We start from the raw sequence: 22,469 nt of genomic DNA, 5'->3' as shown, positions 1-22,469 counted from the left end.
TCCTGCTTACGATGAGTTCGAGGGCAAAGACACCCAGGTTCCTGTGGGCAGGGATCAGGTCTAACATCTCTGTTATACTGTACTCTTCCAAGCGCTTCCTTCAGTGCTCTGCACATGGTAGGAGTTCAATAAATACCACCGATGATGGTGGCCAGTGTTTCTCTAGCTGTGGGTCAGAGCCCCGAAGGGAGAAGTCTGGAGCCGTGACATCCCCTCCGGCCAATCCGAGGCTGTGGGAGGAGGGGGTGGACAGGTGGCTTGCCTACCGGGGGTGGAGCCGGAGAGTTCTTTGGAAGCCCCTGGGGGGTGGGCAGGGGAGTTGTGGGGAGGAGAGGGGAGGCATCAAAGAGGGAGACACAGAGCCAGACTGGAAGAAAAGTTTTCATTTTGAAACTTGATGAGACAAGGGAGGAACTCGCGTCCTTTCTCTCGTCTCGGCCGGTGGCCCGGGACCCCACGGAGGGGCGCGGCAAGGAGTGGAGCAGAGCCCCCCTGAGCCTGGAGCTCTGCCACACTGCTCAGAGACGACGGGCCTTGCGCGGGCGGCAGCCGTTGTGTGGGACGGGGGTGTTGTCTGTGATGGAGATGACCTGCAGGCCGCCCATGGTCAGCCCCTTGATGGCCGACTGCAAGAGAGCAGAAGGGAGGTTTCAGGGTGCTGCCTTCCCTCCCGTTTCCCATCCCCCTCACCAGCCTGAACTTTCTGGGGGTCGCTGGGAGTCAGCTGTGCTGGGATGAGGTTGGAAAGGCTAAGCCTATTGGTCTTCAGGGACATTCGGATCCTCCCGCCCAGCCCTGCCTCTTCCTGCCGAGGCAGATACTTACCAAGCGCCCTGGCCCCAGGCCTTTCACTACCACCCGTATGTGGGTCACCCCCTTCACCGTGGCTTTCTGCAAGGAAGGAATGATCTGTTTGGTCCTGGCCCGGGAGAGGCTGACTGGGGAGAGACCAAGCAAGGTCCTGGCGGGCAGGTGGGTTGGGGTGGGCCAGGGAGGGACCGAGCCAGGTCCTGAAGGATAGGAGAGCAGGGAGAGGGTGGTGTGGACTGGGGAGGGGCAGAGTGGGATCCTGGCAGGCAGGAGGGCACGAAGGGTGCAGTGGCAGGGAGGGACAGAGGCAGGTCCCTACGCAATGTGGAGTTAGACGGAAACCGAGCTCTTCAGGCCTGGCTTTCCCATGAGTGTCCCAGCGCAGGTCAGCGCTGCCGTCCAGCGGACATCGCTAATGGTCCCTCATTTCTCTGGGGCTGAGAAAACAGCACAACAGATCTCTGGACCCTGATGGGCCATCAGGGGCTGTGCTCCTAAGGGAGCAACTGACCCTGCTCTGTGACCCTTCACAAGGGCAAGTAGCAGCAGCATTGCTTTCGTGTCAGAGGAAGTAGCAAGGCCAAAGGAAGGGTAAGGCGGGCAAAGGTTGCTTTTCCCCAGGCCGCCCTCCCCTTAGAACTGGGGACCAGTGGCCACCCCGCACTTGGCCGGCGGCCGGAGCTCCCTCTCCCTCTCACCGCTGCAGCTGCGATGCCGGCCGTCTGAGCGGCGATACCCGTGGCCTTCCTGGCGTTCTTGAACCCCTCGGTCCCACAGGACGTGCGGGCAAGGGGCTGGTTCTTGGAGGAGACCACCTGGATGTGGGTGCTGGGAGGAGGAGGAGAAAGAGGGTAAGACAAGACAGGGAACACCCATCCACTGCCCCCGCCACTGCAGTCTGCTGTCCCCGTGGCCCCCTGCTGGCAGGGTTGTCCCTCCCCAGGCAGTGGGGAAGGGTGCTCAGTGGTTAGAGGCCATCAGCCTTCAGAGGTTGAGGCTTCAGCGGCTCCCCCTGGGACATAGGTCCTACTGCCCTCCCTGTTCCGTTTCAGGCAGGGACCGTGGCCGGGGAGGCCCCCACCCCAACCCATCCAGTCCCACACACCCCCCGGCTCCGACCCCAGAGGAGGACTGGGATGTCGAGGCCCCAAAGCGGCAGGAGACCGCCTCCGCCTCAAGCTCCCCAGGCAGACAGGTCGTCCGAGGGGCAAGATCTTGGAAACCTCCCGGAAGGTGGGGCGGGGGCCGTGGCTTTTACTTCTCTTTGTAGTAGGTCAGGACCAGGCTATGCCCAGACGGGGGTCTCTGTCAACTCTCCCGACCGGGAGGACGGCGGGCTAGCTCGGGGCCCCAGATGCTGGCTCTGGCTTACTTGTTGTACGTGGCCTTGATGTGCGCTATCGGAATATCTTCAAAAGTCCTTCCTCCCCATGACAAGGCACACTCCTGGCCGGGGACTGGAGGGTAGATACTGCAGAAGAAGAGGAAGCACAGCGACAGAGGCCTAAGGCATCAACACCGGCTATGCGCGAGGTTCTCAGAGAACCATCTGGATCTGGCCAGTCTGAGCCTCCCCGACTCCACGGGACGGGTGCCGGCCGGTCCGCCGGTTGGGAGTTTCGCAATTCCGTGTGGACACTGGAGAGCGACTGTGGCCCAGAGGGTGGAACAGACTTTCCCCAGGTCATGCGGCGGACCAGCGTGAGGTTCTCAAAGAACCATCTGGATCCGGTCAGTCTGACCTCCCCGACTCCACGGGACGGGTGCCGGCCGGTCCGCCGGGTGGGAGTTTCGCAACTCCGTGTGGACACTGGACAGCGACTGTGGCCCAGAGGGTGGAACAGACTTTCCCCAGGTCATGCGGCGGACCAGCGTGAGGTTCTCAGAGAACCACCTGGATCTGGCCAGTCTGACCTCCCCGACTCCACGGGACGGGTGCTGGCCGGTCCGCCGGGTGGGAGTTTCGCAACTCCGTGTGGACACTGGAGAGCGACTGTGGCCCAGAGGGTGGAACAGACTTTCCCAAGGTTATGCGGCGGACCAGAGTATATAGGCCTGTGGGCTGGAATGCAATGTGGTAATAATAATAATCTGATGACTATGGTACTTGTTAAGCGCTTACTATGTGCCAAGAACTGTTCTAAGCACTGGGGTGGATACAAGTTAATCAGGTTGGTTTCTCACATGGGGCTCTTATCCCCATTTTTTTACAGAGGAGGTAACAGACACAGAGAAGTGAAGTGACTTGCCCAAGGTCACAGAGCACACACGTGGCGGAGTCAGGATTAGAACCCAGGTTTTTCTGACTTCCAGGCACAGGATTTCTCAATACTGACCCTCCCCGCCAGCAAGAGTGAGGGCGAAAGGGGTTTCTGAGAGCTCGGCAGTGCCAGAAACCGCCAGTTTCCCGCCGGCCTGGCTGATGTCAGAGAGAAGAGCCATGTGGAAAGACCCTATGGCAGAGGGCAGGCACCCCTCGGGCTCCAAACTGGCCGGGGCCCGGTAGCCCAGGCCCGGCCTGAGAGAGAAGCTGAAGGGCATCCTTGGCCAGGGCACTCCCTAGAGAGCAGCATGGCTTAGGTCAGATTCTCGGTCTGGCTGAGGCCGGGAGAGAGGTGGGAGGGTGGAAGAGATATGAAGGCTGTGCTGGTCAGTGTTGCTGGGGTTCTGCCGCCCCTATCCCTGGGAGATGTGTGGCTGACCCTGGGGCAAGCTCTGGTGGGGGCCGGTCCTGGGGCAAGCTGTGGTGGGGGCCGGCCCTGGGGCACGCTCCGGGGGTTGCTGTGGCCACAAACAGGGCCCTGAAATTGTCCCCAGTTGCCCAGACCCAAGGATGACTTTTTTCCCGGAACATCCAGCCTGGGTGGGCAGTAGGGTGGTATGGTTGAGGAAAGCACAGAAAGGGAAGTCAGGAGACCCGGCATGAGTTCCCGCTTGGCCACTGGCCTGCTCGGTGACCTTGGGTAATAATAATGGATAACTGTGGAATGTGTTAAGCATTTATTAGTGCCAAGCCCCGTGGTAGATACAAGGTTATCAGGTCAGACACAATCCCTTGTCCCACACAGGGCTCGCAGTCTAATGATGGTATCTGTTAAGTACTTACTGTGTATCAAGCACTGTTCAAAGCACTGGGGAAGTTACGAGTTAATCCCACTGGTGGGATCCCTGTCCCACATGGGGCTCACGGTCTAAGTAAGCAGGTGAAAAGTACCGGAGCCCAATTTCAGAGATGAAAACACCGAGACTCAGAAAACCTGCCCGAGGTCTCTCAGCGGGCCAGGCGGCTGAGTCGGGTGAGTCACTTAATCTCTCTGGGCCTGTTTTCTCAAGCATAAAACGGAGATGAAAACAGACTGTGAACTCTGTGTAGGACAGTGACTGTGTCCAGCCTCATAACCTTATATTCACCCAGTGTTCAGCACAGAGTAAGTGCAAACTAAATGCAATAGCTATTATCCAACAGGTTCCTGAAGGAGAATCCAGATGGAAGAGACTTACGCAGAAGTAGCGTGGCCTAGCGGAAAGAGAACGGGCTTGGGAGTCAGAGGACCTGGGTTCTAATTCCGGCTCTGCTGCTTGTCTGCTATGTGATCTTGGGCAAGTCACTTCACTTCTCTGGGCCTCAGTTACCTCAACTGTAAAATGGGGATTAAGACAGTGAGCCCCATGTAGGACCCAGACTGTGTCCAGCCTACTCAGCTTGTACCTACCCCAGCACTTAGTAGAGTGCTTGGCACACAGCAAGCACTTAACAAATACCGTAAAATGTGAGAAGGTCCTGGGCTGCCCTCACCTGAAGGGACTTGTGCTGGGGCGGGGCTCCGCTTCTTCCTCTTCCACTCTGGCCTGCGGCCTGCCGGGGGTCACGTGCGCTGCCCGGCCCAGGGCCGTCTCCAGGACCCTGCAGAGGCGAACAAGCCAGGTTTAGCAGGGTTGGAAGTGGTTGGTTAATCAATCAATCACTAGTATATACTGAGCACTTACTGTTTGCAGAGCACCGTACTAAGCACTTGGAAGAGTACACGACAACAGAGTTAGCAGACACATTCCATGCCCATAACGATCTTACGGTCTATCAATCAATGGTATACTGAGTGTTTACTGTATTACCGTATTAAGTGCTTGGGAGAGTACAACAGAGTCAGTAAACATGTTCATTGCCCAAGATGAACTTCCAGTCATTCTATCAATCAATCAATCAATATCTAAAGAGCGCTTACTATGTGCAGAGCACTGCACTAGGCACTAGGAAAGTACAATCAAACCATCACGAAAGAGCACGGGCCTGGGAGTCAGATGGTTCTAATCCTGGCTTCGCCACTTGCCTGCTGTGTGACCTCGGGCTAGTCACTTAACTTCTCTGTGCCTCCCGTTGCTGGGTAGGGACCGTCTCTATGCTGCTGACTTGTACTTCCCAAGCGCTTAAGTACCGTACTCTGCACACAGTAAGCGCTCAATAAATACGATTTAAATGAATGAATACCTCAGTTACCTCATCTGTAAAATGGGGATTAAGACTGTGAGCCCTGCGTGGGACAACCTGACAAGCTTGTATCTCCCCCAGTGCTTAGAAAGTCACACAGCTGACAAGTGGTGGAGTCGGGATTAGAACCCACACCCTCTGACTCCCAGGCTCTAGCCACTAGGCCCTGCTGCTGCCCAGCTGCCCAGGCTGGAAGGGACTGGACCCCGCTCTGGGCCCATCCGGTCCCATCCTGTCTGGTCCTGTGTTGGACATCAGCTCTCCTCGGGCGTTACAAGCCAGCCAGGCCGGACAAGCACTAAACAAATAATGATAATAACACTCACGATGGGACCTGTTAGGCGCTTACTATGTCCCAAGCACTAGTTAATCAGGTTGGATGCAGCTCCTGTCCCGCATCGGACTCACCGTCTTCATCCCCATTTGACAGACGAGGGAACTGAAGCCCAGAGAAGGGAATCGATTTGCCCAAGGTCACCCAGCAGGCAAATGGCGGAGGCAGGATCAGAACCCAGGTCCTTTTCATTCATTCATTCAATCAATCGTATTTACTGAGTGCTTACTGTGTGCAAAGCACTGTACTTAGTGCTTGGGAAGTACAAGTTGGCAACACCTAGAGACGGTCCCTGCCCAACAACGGGCTCACAGTCTAGAAGGGGGAGACAGACAACAAAACAAAACATATGTACAGTTGTCAACTCATCGGAATAAATAGAAATAAAGCTAGATGCACATCACTAACAAAAAGAATAGTAAACATGTACAAGTAAAATAGAGTAATAAATCTGTACAAACATATATACAGGTGCTATGGGGAGGGGCATGGGGAGGAGGAGAGAAAAAAGGGGGCTCAATCTGGGAAGGCCTCCTGGAGGAGGTGAGCTCTCAGTAAGGTTTTGAAGGGAGGAAGAGAGCTAGCCTGGCGGATGTGGGGAGGGAGGGCACTCCAGGCCAGGGGTCGACGGCGGGACAAGCGAGAACGAGGCCCGGTGAGGAGGTTAGCGGCAGAGGAGCGGAGGGTGCGGGCTGGGCTGTAGAGGGAGGGAAGGGAGGTGAGGTAGGAGGGGGCGAGGTGATGGAGAGCCTTGAAGCCCGGGGTGGGGGGGGGGCGGTGAAGAGTGTTTGCTTCTTCTGTCCTTCTGCCTCCCAGGGCCGGGCTCGGGCCACTAGGCCAGAGGAGCAGCGTGGTGTGGTGCAAAGGGCACGGGTTTGGGAATTGGAGGACGTGGGTTCTAATCCCCGCTCCATCACTTGACGGCTGGATGGCTTTGGGCGAGTCACTTAGCTATACCTCAGTTCCCTCATCCGTCTGATGGGGAGTAAGGCCGTGGGCCCCCCGTGGGACAACCTGATAACCTTGTATCTCCCCCCACTGCTCAGAACAGTGCTTGGCACAACGCAAGCGCATAATACTGTTATTATTATTATCGGGCCATGCTGCTTCGATCAAAAGGATTGAATGGAGGGAGGGAGGAATGACAGGGTCGGGGGGTTGGGGGTCAGCGGCGGGGGGGGGAGGGGGCGGTCGGGGGCGCGTGACCCGAGACTTACCCCTTGGGCCGGGCCCGCAGCGGCAGCAGGGCCCGGCGGGCGGACCCCAGGACGGCCAACATGGCCAACACGCGGCCGAGCGGGCCCGACACGGCCAACCGGGCAACCGGGCAACCGGGCCCCGCCCCCGTCCCGGGCCGCCACCACCACCTCCTCCTCCCTCGGGGCGGAGGGGGGGCTCCCGCCGCCTCGTCCCGTTCCACGGGTCCCGGAGACCCGCGACGCCCACCTGGCCTGTAGCTCCACCTCGATAAAGCAAGAAGACGGTCGCCAACGCGCTTGTGCGCCCCCGGTCCCCACGGCGCTCCGTCCAGGATCACGTCGGACCGGGCCGCGGCCGGGCCGCCCCCGCTCCGCTCCGCTCCGCTCCCCCCTCCCCTCCCCTCCCCTCCCCTCTCCTCGGGATGGTTCGGTCCGGCCCCGCGGCCTTGTGGGAAGGTGGCGGCGCGGTGCATCGCGGGGGAGCGGGGGAGCCGGGGAGCCGGGGATGGCGTCCTGCTGGCGGCGGGCGCTGGGCCGGGCGCTGGGCCCGGCGCTGGGCCCGCGGTGGTGTCGCCCCCGTTGTCGGCGCCCCGGCGCTCGGGGCCTGCAGGGCTCGTCCCGGGGCGGCGGGAGCCCGTGGCGCCTGCTGGGGGCGCTGTGCCTGCAGAGGCCCCCCCTCCTCGCCCAGCCCCTCACCCCGCTCCAGGAGGGCACGGACCGGAGGCTGCGCCAGGTACCTCCGGCGCCCGGGCACCGCACGGGGAGGGGGCGGGGGGCAGAGGGGGCACGGCCGGGCGGCCGGAAGGGGAAGGGGGCAGAGGGCGGTGGCAGGCTGCAGGGGGGCCGAGGGGGTAGGGGGGGCAGGGCACGGAGCGGAGGGGGCAAAGATGTTGGGGGCAGAGGGTCGTCGGAGCAGGGCAGATAGAGGGTGCTAGGGGTAGTGGGTGCAGGGCCGGGGGCAGGGGAGGGGCAGAGGGGGCAGGGGAGGGGCAGAGGGGGCAGGGTCAGAGGCTGGTGAGATTCTGGTGCCAGAGGAGTTAGGTGACCCGCCCAGGGTCATGCAGCAGACAAATGGCAGCAAACCTTCTGACTCCCAGGCCCGTGTTCTGTCCCTATGCCATACTGCTTATCTATCGATGGTTATCGATTGATCCTCTGGCACGTACAGAGCACTCGCTTGCTTTGTGGAGAACCCCGTACAACGCTCTGGAGGGTACACTACAGCAGAGTTGGTAGATGTGACCGCTGCCCACGAGGAGTTTAGAGGAGGAGTTGGGCGTTAAAAACTGATTATTGGATTGGTTTCATCACATCCCACAGACAAACGTTTTAAGTCAATGCCTGCCAATGACAAAGGAAGAAATCATCTTTAGGAGGCGTGAAGATGGATCCTTCTAGTCTCGGCTTGCTACCGCTTCAGCTGAACCCTTTAATTTTTGCCTCATGATGGCTTCTGCTTGGTTACTCGGTTTTATGAAGAAAAATTGGATCTCACACCTGCAGTATTGGGGAACATCCAGCTCCTTGATTTTACTCGCTTTTGGCCCGCTACACATCCACCATACACCCCCTGGCCTGGAATGCCCTCCCTCTGCCCATCCACCAAGCTAGCTCCCTTCCTCCCTTCAAGGCCCTACTGAGAGCTCACCTCTTCCAGGAGGCCTTCCCAGACTGAGCCCCCTCCTTCCTCTCCCCCTCCTCCCCCTCTCCATCCCTCCCGCCTTACCTCCTTCCCTTCCCCACAGCACCTGTATATATGTTTGTACGTATTTATTAGTCTATGTATTTATTTTACTTGTACATATCTATTCTATTTATTTTATTTTGTTAATATGTTTTGTTTTGTTCTCTGTCACCCCCTTCTAGACTGTGAGCCCACTGTTGGGTAGGGACCGTCTCTGTGTGTTGCCGACTTGTACTTCCCAAGCGCTTAGTACAGTGCCCTGCACGCAGTAAGCGCTCAATAAATACAATTGATTGATTGATCTGCTCTGTGCCACTCCAGCAGCCCCTAACCATTCTCGGCCACAACCGCCTCAGGCCCCCGGGCATTCCCGCCCAAGCCCGGGGATCACCTTTCCTTGGCCGGCCCCCGTTTGCTCCACAGACCGAATCCCGATTCCCACGAAATCCTGGGAACCCTAGTAATAATAATTGTGCTATTCGGTAAGCGGTTACAACGTGTCAAGCACCATTCTAAGCACCGGAGCGGATATGAGATCGTCAGGCCAGCCGCAGTCCCTGTTTTACACAGAGCTCACAGTCCGTCGCAGGGAGAACAGGGATTGAACCCCCATTTTACGGGTGAGGTAACTGAGGCGTAGAGAGGTTAAGTGGCTTGCACCGGGTCACACAGCAGGCAAGTGGGGAAGCTGGTTTTAGAACCCAGGTCCTCTGACTCCCAGACCTGGGCTTCTTCCCCTAGGTGCCCCTCAACCTCATGTCCCGATTGCATCCCAGTGAGCTTCTTTTCCCTTCTGTACGCCTCTAGCACCAGCTTGTTCACTGGGGCCCTGATCTCTTCTCTCTCCCGGCTGACCCCTTTTCCACATCCTCCTCCTAGCCTGGAACTCCCTCCCCCTCCGTATCTGCCAGACCACCACTCTCCCCACCTTCCAAGCATTGTTATGATCACAACTCCTCCAAGAGGCCTTCCCCGATTAAGCCCCCTTTTCCTTGGCTCCCTCTCCCTTCTGCCTTGTCTGGGCACTTGGATCTGTGATCCCTGGGCACTTGATATTCAACCCACCCTCAATTCCACCGCACTGATATACATATCTTTAGATCTGTATAAGTTATTTATATAAATGTCTTTCTCCCCCTCTGTACCGTAAGGTCGTTGTGAACAGGGAAAGGGCCAACTCTGCTTTGGATTTATTTATTTTATGGTATTTGCTAAGCACTTACTAGGTGCCAGGCACTGTACTACGTGGCTCAGTGGAAAGAACACGGGCTTTGGAGTCAGAGGTCAGGGGTTCAAATCCCTGCTCCACCAGTTGTCAGCTGTGTGACTTTGGGCAAGTCACCTAACTTCTCTGGGCCTCAGTTACCTCATCTGTAAAATGGAGATTAAGACTGTGAGCCCCCTGTGGGGCAACCTGCTCACCTTGTAACCTCCCCAGCGCTTAGAACAGTGCTTTGCACATAGTAAGAGCTTTATAAATGCCATTATTGTTATTGCTAAGTGCTTATTAATATTATTTTCTGGGCCTCAGTGTGCGCATTGGCAAAATGGGGATCCAATCCCTGTTTTCCCTCCTACTTAGATTGTGAGCCCCATGTGGAACCTGGCCACTAGGCCATGCTGCTTCTTTTGGGGTAGGAGGTGGAGTGAGTAACAACACTTTTTCAGTTCCCAGTGGGTGCGGCAGAATGTAGCAAACTCCCCCTGCCAAAGTGCTGAAGCCAGAGAAGCAGTGTTGCCTAATGGAAAGAGCGTGGGCCTGGCAGTCAGAGGACCTGGGATCTGATCCTGGCTCCACCACTTTGGCGAGTCGTTTCATTTTTGCACCTCCGTTACCTCAGCTCTACAGTGGAGATTAAGACTGTGATTCCCGTGTAGGACAGGGGCCGTGTCTAACCCGATTGGCTTGTATCCGCCCCAGCACTTAATTCTGCACGGAGTAGGTCCTAATTAAATGAGAAGCAGTGTGGCTTAGTGGAAAGAGCCTGGGTTTGGGAGTCAGAGGTCGTGGGTTTTGATCCCAGCTCCACGACTTGTCAGCTGGTTGCCTTTGGGCAAGTCACCTCACTTCTCTGTGCCTCAGTTGCCTCATCTGTAAAATGGGGATTAAGACCGTGAGCCCCCACATGGGACAACCTGATTACCTTGTATCTACTCCAGCGCTTAGAACAGTGCTTGGCACATAGTAAGCGCTTCACAAGTACCATCATCATCATTCATTCATTCAATCGTATTTATTGAGCGCTTTCTGTGTGCAGAGCACTGTACTAAGCGCTTGGGAAGTACAAGTTGGCAACATATAGAGACGGTCCCTACCCAACAGTGGGCTCACAGTCTAGAAGGGGGAGACAGAGAACAAAACAAAACATATCAACAGAATAAAATAAATAGAATAAATATGTAAAGTAAAATAAAGTAAAATAAATAAATAGAGTAATAAATACGTACAAACATATATACATATATACAGGTGCTGTGGAGAAGGGAAGGAGGTAAGGCGGGGGGGATGGAGAGGGGGATGAGGGGGAGAGGAAGGAGGGGGCTCAGTTTGGGAAGGCCTCCTGGAGGAGGTGAGCTCTCAGTAGGGCCTTGAAGGGATTGAAAGCCTTGATTGATTGAATGCTGCAGATCGTAACAGTGCTAGTCGTTAAGTGCTTACCGGAGCCTGGCAGTGTATTAAGCGCTGGGATAGATATAAGCGAATGGAGCAGAGGCCCGGTCTCACGCGGGGCTGACAGGGTGGGGTTGGCCAGACCGGCTCCCCCGCCAGAAGGAAGGGAGCCGCTCCGGGCGGGTCTCTGACATTGGTTCATGCCCCGCGCCCACAGCTGAAGGTGGAGAAGAGCCTGTACGCAGACCACGAGATGCAGACGCTGCAGGAAGCACGCCATGTGCAGCGGAGGAAAGCTGACTTGTATGACTCGGACAACAAAGGGGAGGACATCGTGCTCGCCCAGGACCTGGAGGAAGCCTGGGAGCAGACTGCCCTGCGCTTCAAGCTGGGACCCCGCGAAGCAGGTTTTCGTCTTGGGCCGAGGGGACTTCTCTTTTTTTATTTTTTTTCAAATGATGTTTGTTAGGCACTTGTCAGCATGGGGTAGATCCAAGATCATCAGGTTGGACACAGTCCGTGTCCTATGTGGTGCTCACAGTCTTTATCCCCATTTTACAGATGAGGGAACTGAGGCCCAGAGAGATAAAGTGACTTGGTCAAGGTCACACAGCAGACAAGTGGCGGAGGTGGGGTTAAAACCCAGGTCCTTCTTACTCCCCAGCTCGGGTTCTATGTACTAGGTCACACTGCTTCTCACGCTGCTTCTGTTGGGCTAGGAGGTAGAGTAATAGCATTTTTTCAGCCCCCCCCTGTGTGGAGCAGAATGTAAAACTACTCCTGCCAGAGTGCGTAAGCCAGAGAAGCAGCGTGGCCTAGTGGAAAGAGCATGAGCCTGGGAGTCAGAGGACCTGGGATCTGATCCTGGCTCCACCACTTTGGAAAATCACTTCATTTTCTGCGCCTCAGTTACCTCAGCTGTACAGTGGAGATTGAGACTGTGATTCCTGTGTGGGACAGGGGCTGGGTCCAACTCGTTGAGGTTGTGTCTGAGAAGCAGCATGCCGTAGTGGATAGAGCACAGGCCTGGGAGTCGGAAGGTCATGGGTTCTAATCCTGGCTCTGCCACTTTTTCTGCTGTGGGACCTTGGGCAAGTCACTTCACTTCTCTGGGCCTCAGTTATCTCATCTGTAAAAGGAGGTTGAGACTGTGAGCCCCGCATGGGACAGGGACCGTGTCCAACTCGATTTGCTTGTAGCCACCCCAGGGCTTAGTAAGGTGCCTGGCACATAGTAGATGATTAAAAAGTGCCATCTACCCTAGTGCTTAGGACAGGGCCTGGCACATAGTAAGCACTTCACAAATGCCATTAAAAAATGCAGTGTCACCCAGTGGAAAGAGCAGTGAGCCTGGGAATCAAAGGACCTGGGTTCCCTTCCTGGCTCTGCCGCTTTTCTGCTGTGTGACCTTAAACAAGTTATTTAATTTCTCTGTGCCTCAGTTCCCTCTTCTGTAAAATGGGGATTAAAACCATGAGTCCCATGTTGGACATGGACTGTGTCCAATCTGATGATCTTGTATCTACTCCAGCGCTCAGTACAGTGCCTGGTACCTAGTAAGTGCTTAACAAAACCCATTGGCTAAAGAAAAAGGGCTTAGCTTTCTGAGCTCTGGCCCAACCGGGCCCGCCTCCCCTCCCGCTGACTTGCCTGTGCCAAGTCTTCTAGACTGTCAGCCCGTTGTTGGGTAGGGACCGTCTCTATATGTTGCCAACTTGTACTTCCCAAGCGCTTAGTACAGTGCTCTGCACACAGTAAGAGCCCAATAAATACGATTGAATGAATGAATGAATGTGTCCCGGCAGAAGCGGATCTGAAGAATGATCGGACCTTCCTGAACCAGAAACTGAAACGGAACTTGGTGCTGCCGGTCAAGGAGCAGCTGGGTGAGCAGGAGGTGTGATTCCTACCCCAGGCTGAGTGGCGGGCAGGCGAGACACTCGAGGAACGGCCGAGCAAGCCCTGGCTGAGCTCTCCGGTGAGCCCCTCCCTTCTTCCTCCTCATTCCTCCCTTCTTCCTCTCCCTCTTCCCTTCTCCCGGGCCAGCCAGCCTGACCCAGATCTCCCATTCAGTCAGTCAGTCATGTTTATTGAACTCTTACTCATTCAATTGTATTTACTGAGCACTTATTCTGTGCCTAGCGCTTGGGAGAGTACAGTACAACAGTAAACAGACACACTCCCTGCCCACAGTGAGCTGGAGTACACCCAGTCTGGCCCTCCTGGGGCCAGCCTCCCAGGTCAACTGGCCGGAGAAGCGTGGGGTCATGGGAAACAGTATGGCGTGGGAGTCAGGAGGACCTGGGTTTGAATCCCAGCTCTGCCACCTGTCTGCTGAGGAACCTTTGCAAGTCACTTTACTTCTCTTTGCCTCGGTTACCTCATCTGTAAAATGGGGATTAAGACCGTAAACCTCACGTGGGAAGGGGACTGTGTCCAACCTGATTCGCTTGTACCTACCCCAGTGCTTTGAACAGTGCCTGGCACGTAGTAAGCGCTTAACAAATACAATAAAAAAAACCCCCTCAAGATATGAAAGGCCACCAAGGCTGGAAATCCAAGGGGGCCTCCTTCCTACCTAGGAGGTGAGGACCCCCTGGGCCTCAGAGAAACAACGTGGCCAGATGAAAGGAGCATGGGCTTTTAAGTCAGGAGACCCGTGTTCTAATTCCGGCTCTGCCCCTTGCCTCCTAGTAACCTTGGGCAAATCACGGAACTTCTTGGCACCTCAGTTTCCTCATCTGCATAATCTTTGTCAGTAAGGGTATTTATTGAGCGCTTACTGTGTACAAGGCACAGTACTAGGTGCTTGGGAGAGCACAATATAATAGAGTTGGCAGACACGTTCCCTGCCCACAACAAGCTTACAGTCTAGAGGGGGGAGACAGACATAGACAGTAATAAGTGAGTAATGAAGACTCAGTACCTTTTCATCTTTATCCTTAGACAGCACCTGGTGGGACAAGGACTCTGTCTGAAATGACCTTAAGTGCTTACTAAGCGTCAGGCACTGTGCTAAGCACTGGGGTGGATACAAGCTAATCAGGTTGGACAGTCTCTGCCCACCTTGGGGCTCACAGCCTTAGTCCCCATTTTACAGATGAGGTGATTGAGGTTTGGTGAAGTGAAGTTGACTTGTTCAAGGTCACAAAGCTGACAAGTGTTGGAGTTAGGATTAGAACCCAGGTTCTTCTAGGCCATGCTACTTCTAGGCGAATCTCGAGGAGTGGTGTGGCCTAGTGGAAAGAGATTAATACTCAGACTGTGAGCCCCCTACGGGACAGGGACTGTGTCCGACCTCTTTAACCCAGCGCTTAGTGTTTGACACATGGTAAACGCTTAAGAAATATTAAAAAACAGTGGGGGGTGAGAGACGCCACTCTTAGAGTGGCTCTCTTCCTGACCTAGGAATCTGTTGGGACTTCAAGTAAACACAGGACCCTCCTCAGGGGGAGGAAGTCCTGACTTACCCTTTCCATGCTGCTTTTCTTCACTCTTCCTGTCCTCTCCTCCTCCTCCTCCCTCTCTCCTCTTTCCTCCCTCTCCATCCCTACTTCTTCCTCCTCCTCCTCCTCATTCTTCCTCTCCTTCCTCCCTTCTTGCTCCTGCTTCTCTCTTCTCCCTCCTCACCATCCCTCCTCTCTCATGCTCCTCCTCCTTTCTCCCTCCGGCTCCTCATTCTCCTCTTCCTCCTGAATCTGATGGGATTCTTCCTACAAAGAAGCAGTCTTTGCTTCTTCCTACCTCCCCATAAGAGGCGGCGTCTTTAATAACTAATGTTCAATCTCTGTTCTGACTCTCCCAAGATAATCAAATGCAAGCCGAGTTCCTATGGTACGTGCCCTGAGGGCACTACAAGTTCAAGTTCTCCCAGGCCCTGCGGACCGAGGGGAGCTTAGGGGCCAGAGTGTTCTTCTTCAAAGCCTTCCTGCAGAAAGGAGGAGAACTCTCCCTGGCCAGGAGGAAGGAAGGCCACTGAATGTGGGTCAGCAGAGAGGAGCTGGGCGACTACTTGAAACCAAAGTACCTCGACCAGGTCAGGCGATTCTTCGTGGACATCAAACGGACCCCTCACTTCGGTGGTGTCAGGCCATGGAAAATGCCACTGGTGACTGATGGTTGTTTGGGCTTGGAAGGAATAGACCGGGTTCCCAACCCTAAAGAATAAACCCATTTTCTTCTTGCTTCTCTGCTATTTGAGAGCTTGCAAAACTCCTGGGTGTCTTGTGTCTTTAATTTCACCGGGAAGTATGGGGGAAGAGGTGGACGTGGTTGTGGAAGAGGAGGTGGAGGGAGTTGTGATAGGTGGTGGTGGAGAAGGAGGTGGTGGTGATGATGATGAAGGTAGAGGTGGAGGAGGTGGTGAAAAGATGGGCTCCGTATGGGCTTGGGTCTGTATCCAACCGAATGATCTTGTACGTAGGCCAGCCCTTAATACAGTGCTGAACAAATGCCACAATAATTGTTAGCATTATTGTCATTGTTAGCGTTATTGTTCTTATCTCTTTCTGCTGCCTCTCTGAAAGCTGCCAGCGGGTCATTCATCCATTCAGTTGTATTTATTGAGCGCTTACTCTGTATTCCCAGATGTTCCCGAGCGCTGCAGTTCCGGGGTGGGTGAGAAGCGAATGCCTAGCAAGACTGGCTGCGAGCTGCCCGGCCCGAGGCCTGAGGGAAAGGCAAAACGGACTCGGGCCGGGTCTGTGCTTCTAGGTGAATGAAGCTTCCTCCTGCCGTGCGGCATTGTGTATGCAGCCTAGTGATCTGTAAGTTTGGAGTAATCCGTTTGCCGACCTCATTGCCAAGCTCTTCTCTTCCCTTCCCGGGCTATAGAAGGGGTCAGCCGTCCGGGTCGGCCCCAAATTGGAGCCGGGTGCTGCTTGGCTTTATGGGGGCACTTCCCTCCTGGCTTTGGATGGACTAGGGCGGGAGCTTAGCTGGGTCTGGCCCGACCCTCGGGCTGCAGCAGCTAGTGGCCCCTCTGACCCGATGGAGCTTGGGGTGGAGGGTCTGGCTCATTAGCAGCCACCTGGTGGGCCCTCGAGTGTGGCCTAGTGTATAGAGCACGGGCTTGGGAGTCAGAAGGACCTGGGTTCTAGTCCCGGCTCTGCCACTTGCCTGCTGAGCTGCTGTGTGACCTTGGGCAAGTCACTTCACTTCTGGGCTTCAGTTACCTCATCTGTAAAATGGGGATTAAGATTGTGAGGCCCAGGTTTGAAAGGGACTGTGTCCAACCTGATTTTCTTATCTCCCCCAGTATCTAGAACAATGCCTGTCACATAATAATAATAATTATGCTATTTGTTTAGTGCATAGTATCTGCTAGTCACTGTTCGTTCATTCATTCATTCATTCAATCATTTATTGAGCGCTTACTGTGTACCCAGCAGTGTACTAAGCGCTTAGGAAGTACAAGTTGGCAACATATAGAGACAGTCCTTACCCAGCAACGGGCTCACAATCAATCAATCATATTTATTGAGTGCTCACTGTGTGCAGAACACTGTACTAAGCGCTTGGGAAGTACAAGTTGGCAACATATAGAGACGGTCCCTACCCAACAGTGGGCTCACAGTCTAGAAGGGGGAGACAGAGAACAAAACCAAACATAATAACCAAGTAAAATAAATAGAATAGATATGTACAAGTAAAATAAATAAATAGAGTAATAAATGTGTACAAACATGTACATATATACAGCTGCTGTGGGGAAGGGAAGGAGGTAAGGCAGGAGGATGGAGAGGGGGTGGAGGGGGAGAGGAAGGAGGGGGCTCAGTCTGGGAAGGCCTCCTGGAGGAGGTGAGCTCTCAGTAGGGCCTTGAAGGGAGGAAGAGAGCTAGCTTGGATGTGCAGAGGGAGGGCATTCCAGGCCAGGGGGAGGACGTGGGCCGAGGGTCGACGGTGGGACAGGCGAGAACGAGGCACGGTGAGGAGATTAGTGGCAGAGGAGCGGAGGGTGTGGGGTGGACTGAAGAAGGAGAGAAGGGAGGTGAGGTAGGAGGGGGCGAGGTGATGGACAGCCTTGAAGCCGAGGGTGAGGAGTTTCTGAAGGGGGAGACAGACAACAAAACAAAACATGTGGACAGATGTCAAGTCGTCAGAACAAATAGAAATAAAGCTAGATGCACATCATTAACAAAATAAATAGAATAGTAAATATGTACAAGTAAAATAAATAGAGTAATAAATCTGTACAAACATATATACAGGTGCTTTGGGGAGAGGAAAGAGGGGGCTCAGTCTGGGAAGGCCTCTTGGAGGAGGTGAGCTCTCAGTAGGGCTTTGAAGGAAGGAAGAGAGCTAGCTTGGCCGATGTGTGGAGGGAGGGCACTCCAGGCCAGGGGGAGGACGTGGGCTGGGGGTCGACGGCCGGACAGGCGAGAACAAGGTACAGTGAGGAGGTTAGTGGCAGAGGAGCGGAGGGTGTGGGCTGGGCTGTAGAAGGAGAGAAGGGAGGTGAGGTAGGAGGGGGCGAGGTGATGGAGAGCCTTGAAGCCGAAAGTGAGGAGTTTCTGCTCGATGCGTAGGTTGACAGGCAGCCACTGGAGATTTTTGAAGAGGGGAGTAACATCCCCGGAGCGTTTCTGCACAAATATGAGCTGGGCAGCAGAGTGAAGTATAGACTGAAGTGGGGAGAGACAGGAGGATGGGAGATCAGAGAGGATGCTGATGCAGTAATCCAGTCAGGATAAGATGAGAGACTGAACCAGCAAAGTAACTGTTCTAAGCACTGGGGTAGATACAAGATCATCGGATTGGACAGAGTCCCTGTCCCAAATAGGGCTCATGGTCTTAATCCCCATTTTACAGATGAGGGAACCGAGGCCCAGAGAAGTTAAGTGACTTCCCCAGGGTCACGCAGCAGACTAGTGGCGGAGGTGGAATTAGAACCCCAGGCCCGGCCCTCTCCACTACAGCGTGCTGCTTTCTCTAGCAAGGGCTTAACAAGTACCATTAAAATTAAAAGGAGGAGACCGTGGGCGAACAGGGTAGTCCCCAGGCCTCATTCAGCCCCCTATGGGGGACCATTGCTGACCCTTAAATGGTGTTTTCTTCGGGGCTCTGGGGACTGCAGAGGCTGGGAACAAAGCCCAGGCCCCTGGGATGAAGGCAGCTAGGAAGCATTGCAACCTCCCTCTCTGGGAAGTGGGAATTCGGCAGGGACCCAGGGGTCCAGCTTCTCCCCTTGAGACCCTCCCACCTCGGGGCTGGGAGTGGGTTGAGCTACTCCTGCAGCCCGAGGCCGGCGGGCCCCCGGAAACCCCGTGGGGCCTGGATGGTTAGGGCAGGGGGGAGACCGGGCTCTCCCCTTTGTAGCCCAGCAGTCCCGGAGTGGGAGGGAGGCAGGAAGCAGGGCTGGGCTGGGCTGCGGCTGGAAGTTTGTACCGGGACCGCCAGGTGGCAGACTGTGACCGGAAACCCGGTCCCGGCAGGCTGAGCCGGAGGGAAGGCCTGCCTGCTGCCCTCTCGTCCTGCCTGCCCGGGCCTCTCCTCCCCAGCCGCCCCCAAGGGGCCTTATGCTTCAGGGCCCGGGGTAGGAGTCCGTCCAGAACCCAGGGGCGTCCACCATCGGATTCTACCTTCACAGCAGCACTAAAATCCGCCTTCTCCCCTCTATCCAAAGGGCCACCACACTGATCCACGCCATTGTCACATCCCCTGTGACTACTGCATCGGTCTCCTTGCTATCCTCTTTGCCTCCTGTCTCTCCCCACTCCAGCCCATACTTCACTCCGCTGCCCAGATCATTTCTCTACGAAAACACTCAATCCACGTTTCCTCACTCCTCAAGAACCTCCAGTGGTTTGCCCACCCACTTCGGCATCAAACGGAAAATTTAAAACACTCGATCGATCACCTTGTCCCATTCCCTCTCACCTCTCTGATTTCTTGCTACAACCCAGCCTGCTTACCTCACTCCCCAAATGCCAACCTACTCACTGTACCTCGATCTTATCTATCTCGCTACCAACCCCTCACCCCCATCCTGCCTCTGGCCCGGAACTCTCTTCCCCTTCACATCTGACAGACCACCGCTCTCCCCACCTTCAAAGCTTTAATAAAAGCACATCTCGTCCAAGAGACCTTCCCCGACTAAGCCCTCATTTCTCCTACTCCCTTTCCTTTCTGCATCGTCCTTGCACTTGGATTTGTACCCTTTATTCACCCCACCCTCAGCCCCACAGCGCTTACGGACGGATCGGTATTTTATTCATTTATTCATTTATGCCAATCTCCCCCTCTAGACTGTAAGCTCCTTGTGGGCAGCGAATGTGTCCACTAACTTTGGATAGTGTACTCTCCCAAGAACTTAGTACAGTGCTCTTCACACAGTAAGCGCTCAATAAGGGACTAGCTAGGCTTGAGAAGGGGCATTATAGTATCTTTCCTGAACAGATCTGGGATTCTGCTGGCTCAACAGTCCTGACCCAACTAATGCCGAGAAGACCCAGCTGCCAGTTTGCTACCAGCCCATGAGAATGTCCAGATTCCGCTCATTCCTGGACTCCACAACTCAAGCAGGTTGGACAGACCTTGGTGAGAGGTCAGAGAGAAGGAGCAGGCCTAAGGAGAGAAAACAGGGGGGAACAGAAGGAAATGTGGATCATACCAGCCAGAAAGGTTGGAGGGGTGATTTAATAACGGCTTTCAAGTACCTGGAGAACTCTTGCACAAGGAAAAGAAGTTAACCATGCTCTGTCTCTACTGAGGGATCTAAGACTTACAACGGAGCATGGGAAACACAGGTTAGACAAAGGGAAGAACTTTCAGACTGAAAATTTTTTTAAACGGTTTTTGTTAAGCACTCATTATGTGCCAGGCGCTCGCTGTACTAAGCCTCAGGTAGATACAGGCTAATCAAGCTAGACACAATCCATGTCCTGCATGGGGCTCGTGGTCTTAATTCCTATTTTACAGATGAGGTAACTGAGCCCAGAGAAGTGAAGAGTCTTGCCCAAGGTCACACAGACAAGTGGCAGAGCCAGGATTAAAACCCAGGTCCTTCCAACTCCCAGGCCCGTGCTCTGTTACTGGGCTATGCTGCTTCTCAGGGTTTCTGAATAAGGCAGCAGGAACTTTCTGGAGGTCTTTTAAGAATTTAAGAATCACAGAGGCTCCACATTCATTCATTCAGTCGTATTTATTGAGCACTTACTGTGTGCAGAGCACTGTACTAAGCGCTTGGAAAATATAATTCGGCAACAAAAAGACAATCCGTACCCAACAATTGACTCACAGTCTTGGGTGGGGGGACACAGACACCAAAACAAGTAGACAGACAACAATAGCATCAATATAAATAGACAGAATTATAGATTTCTACACATCATTAATAAAATAAATAGAATAATAAGTATGTACATATGTACATACATACATATGTACATAGAGAAGCAGCGTGGCTCAGTGGAAAAAGCCCGGGCTTTGGAGTCAGAGGTCATGGGTTCGAATCCTGGCTCCACCACAAGTCTTCTGTGTGACCTTGGGCAAGTCACTTAACTTCTATAAACCTCAGTTACCTCATCTGTAAAAATGGAGATTAAGATTGTGAGCCCTACGTGGGACAACTTGATCACATTGTATCCCCCCCAGCGCTTAGAACAGTGCTTTGCACGTAGTAAGCGCTTAACAAATGCCATTATTATTATTATTATATGTACACAAGTGCTATGGGGCAGGGAGGGGGTAGAGCAGAGAGAGGGAGTCAGGGCGATGGAGAAGGGAGGAGGAGCAAAGGAAACAACAACAACAACTCTCTCCTCGACCCCCTCCAGTCTGGCTTCCATCCCCTACATTCCACGGAAACTGCCCTCTCAAAGGTCACCAATGACCTCCTGCTTGCCAAATCCAACGGCTCATACTCTGTCCTAATCCTCCTCGACCACTCAGCTGCCTTCGACACTGTGGACCACCCCCTTCTCCTCAACACGCTATCTGACCTTGGCTTCACAGACTCCGTCCTCTCCTGGTTCTCCTCTTATCTCTCCGGTCGTTCATTCTCAGTCTCTTTTGCAGGCTCCTCCTCCCCCTCCCCCTCCCATCCCCTTACTGTGGGGGTTCCCCAAGGTTCAGTACTTGGTCCCCTTCTGTTCTCTATCTACACGCACTACCTTGGTGACCTCATTCGCTCCCACGGCTTCAACTATCATCTCTACGCTGATGACACCCAGATCTACATCTCTGCCCCTGCTCTCTCCCCCTCTCTCCAGGCTCGCATCTCCTCCTGCCTTCAGGACATCTCCATCTGGATGTCTGCCCGCCACCTAAAGCTCAACATGTCGAAGACTGAACTCCTTGTCTTCCCTCCCAAACCTTGCCCTCTCCCTGACTTTCCCATCTCTGTTGATGGCACTACCATCCTTCCCGGCTCACAAGCCTGCAACCTTGGTGTCATCCTCGACTCCGCTCTCTCATTCACCCGTCACATCCAAGCCGTCACCAAAACCCGCCGGTCTCAGCTCCGCAACATTGCCAAGATCCGCCCTTTCCTCTCCATCCCAACCGCTACCCTGCTCATTCAAGCTCTCATCCTATCCCGTCTGGACTACTGCATCAGCCTTCTCTCTGATCTCCCATCCTCGTGTCTCTCCCCACTTCAATCCATACTTCATGCTGCTGCCCGGATTATCTTTGTCCAGAAACGCTCTGGGCATATTACTCCCCTCCTCAAAAATCTCCAGTGGCTACCAATCAATCTGCACATCAGGCAGAAACTCCTCACCCTGGGCTTCAAGGCTGTCCATCACCTCGCCCCCTTCTACCTAACCTCCCTTCTCTCCTTCTACGGCCCAGCCCGCACCCTCCGCTCCTCTGCTGCTAATCTCCTCACCGTACCTCGTTCTCACCTGTCCCGCCATCGACCCCCGGGCCTGGAATGCCCTCCCTCTGCCCATCCGCCAAGCTAGCTCTCTTCCTCCCTTCCAGGCCCTACTGAGAGCTCACCTCCTCCGGGAGGCCTTCCCAGACTGAGCCCCTTCCTTCCTCTCCCCCTCGTCCCCCTCTCCATCCCCCCCATCTTACCTCCTTCCCTTCCCCACAGCACCTGTTTATATGTATATATGTTTGTACATATTTATTACTCTATTTATTTATTTTACTTGTACATATCTATTCTATTTATTTTATTTTGTTAGTATGTTTGGTTTTGTTCTCTGTCTCCCCCTTTTAGACTGTGAGCCCCATGTTGGGTAGGGACTGTCTCCTGTCTCTATATGTTGCCAATGTGTACTTCCCAAGTGCTTAGTACAGTGCTCTGCACACAGTAAGCGCTCAGTAAATACGATTGATGATGATTGATGATGATGAAAGGGGGGGCTCAGTCTGGGAAGGCCTCCTGGAGTATG

At 54.4% G+C, this 22,469-nt stretch overlaps 1 protein-coding gene and 1 pseudogene across 1 annotated transcript; one reads left to right on the top strand and one right to left on the bottom strand.

Moving 5' to 3' along the window:
* Positions 1-368: 368 nt before the first annotated feature.
* On the bottom strand, positions 369-6,951 carry LOC119928520 (28S ribosomal protein S11, mitochondrial-like). The gene is made up of 6 exons (XM_038746878.1): positions 6,848-6,951; positions 4,607-4,714; positions 2,183-2,281; positions 1,509-1,638; positions 826-891; positions 369-626 (listed from the first exon to the last, which is right to left on the bottom strand). Exons 1-6 carry the CDS (start codon positions 6,907-6,909, stop codon positions 519-521), a joined length of 573 nt encoding a protein of 190 aa, XP_038602806.1. The 5' UTR covers positions 6,910-6,951; the 3' UTR covers positions 369-518.
* LOC119928519 lies at positions 6,915-15,336 on the top strand (annotated as a pseudogene).
* The last annotated feature ends 7,133 nt before the right edge of the window (positions 15,337-22,469 follow it).

The sequence above is a fragment of the Tachyglossus aculeatus genome, chromosome 5 (assembly GCF_015852505.1).
Source record: "Tachyglossus aculeatus isolate mTacAcu1 chromosome 5, mTacAcu1.pri, whole genome shotgun sequence".
Lineage (NCBI taxonomy): Eukaryota > Metazoa > Chordata > Mammalia > Monotremata > Tachyglossidae > Tachyglossus > Tachyglossus aculeatus.
Note: the sequence above shows the minus strand (reverse complement) of the source record. Positions and strands in the feature narration are given on the sequence as shown.

What these genes read in the sequence shown, in the direction of transcription:
- LOC119928520 (XM_038746878.1), bottom strand. Translation starts at nt 6,909, where the DNA reads ATGTTGGCCGTCCTGGGGTCCGCCCGCCGGGCCCTGCTGCCGCTGCGG. An exon ending in CCGGCATCGCAGCTGCAGCG is followed by an intron (nt 892 to 1,508) that starts GTGAGAGGGAGA and finishes CCTTCCTTGCAG; the next exon opens with AAAGCCACGGTGAAGGGGGT. An exon ending in GCCTGGGGCCAGGGCGCTTG is followed by an intron (nt 627 to 825) that starts GTAAGTATCTGC and finishes GCTCTCTTGCAG; the next exon opens with TCGGCCATCAAGGGGCTGAC.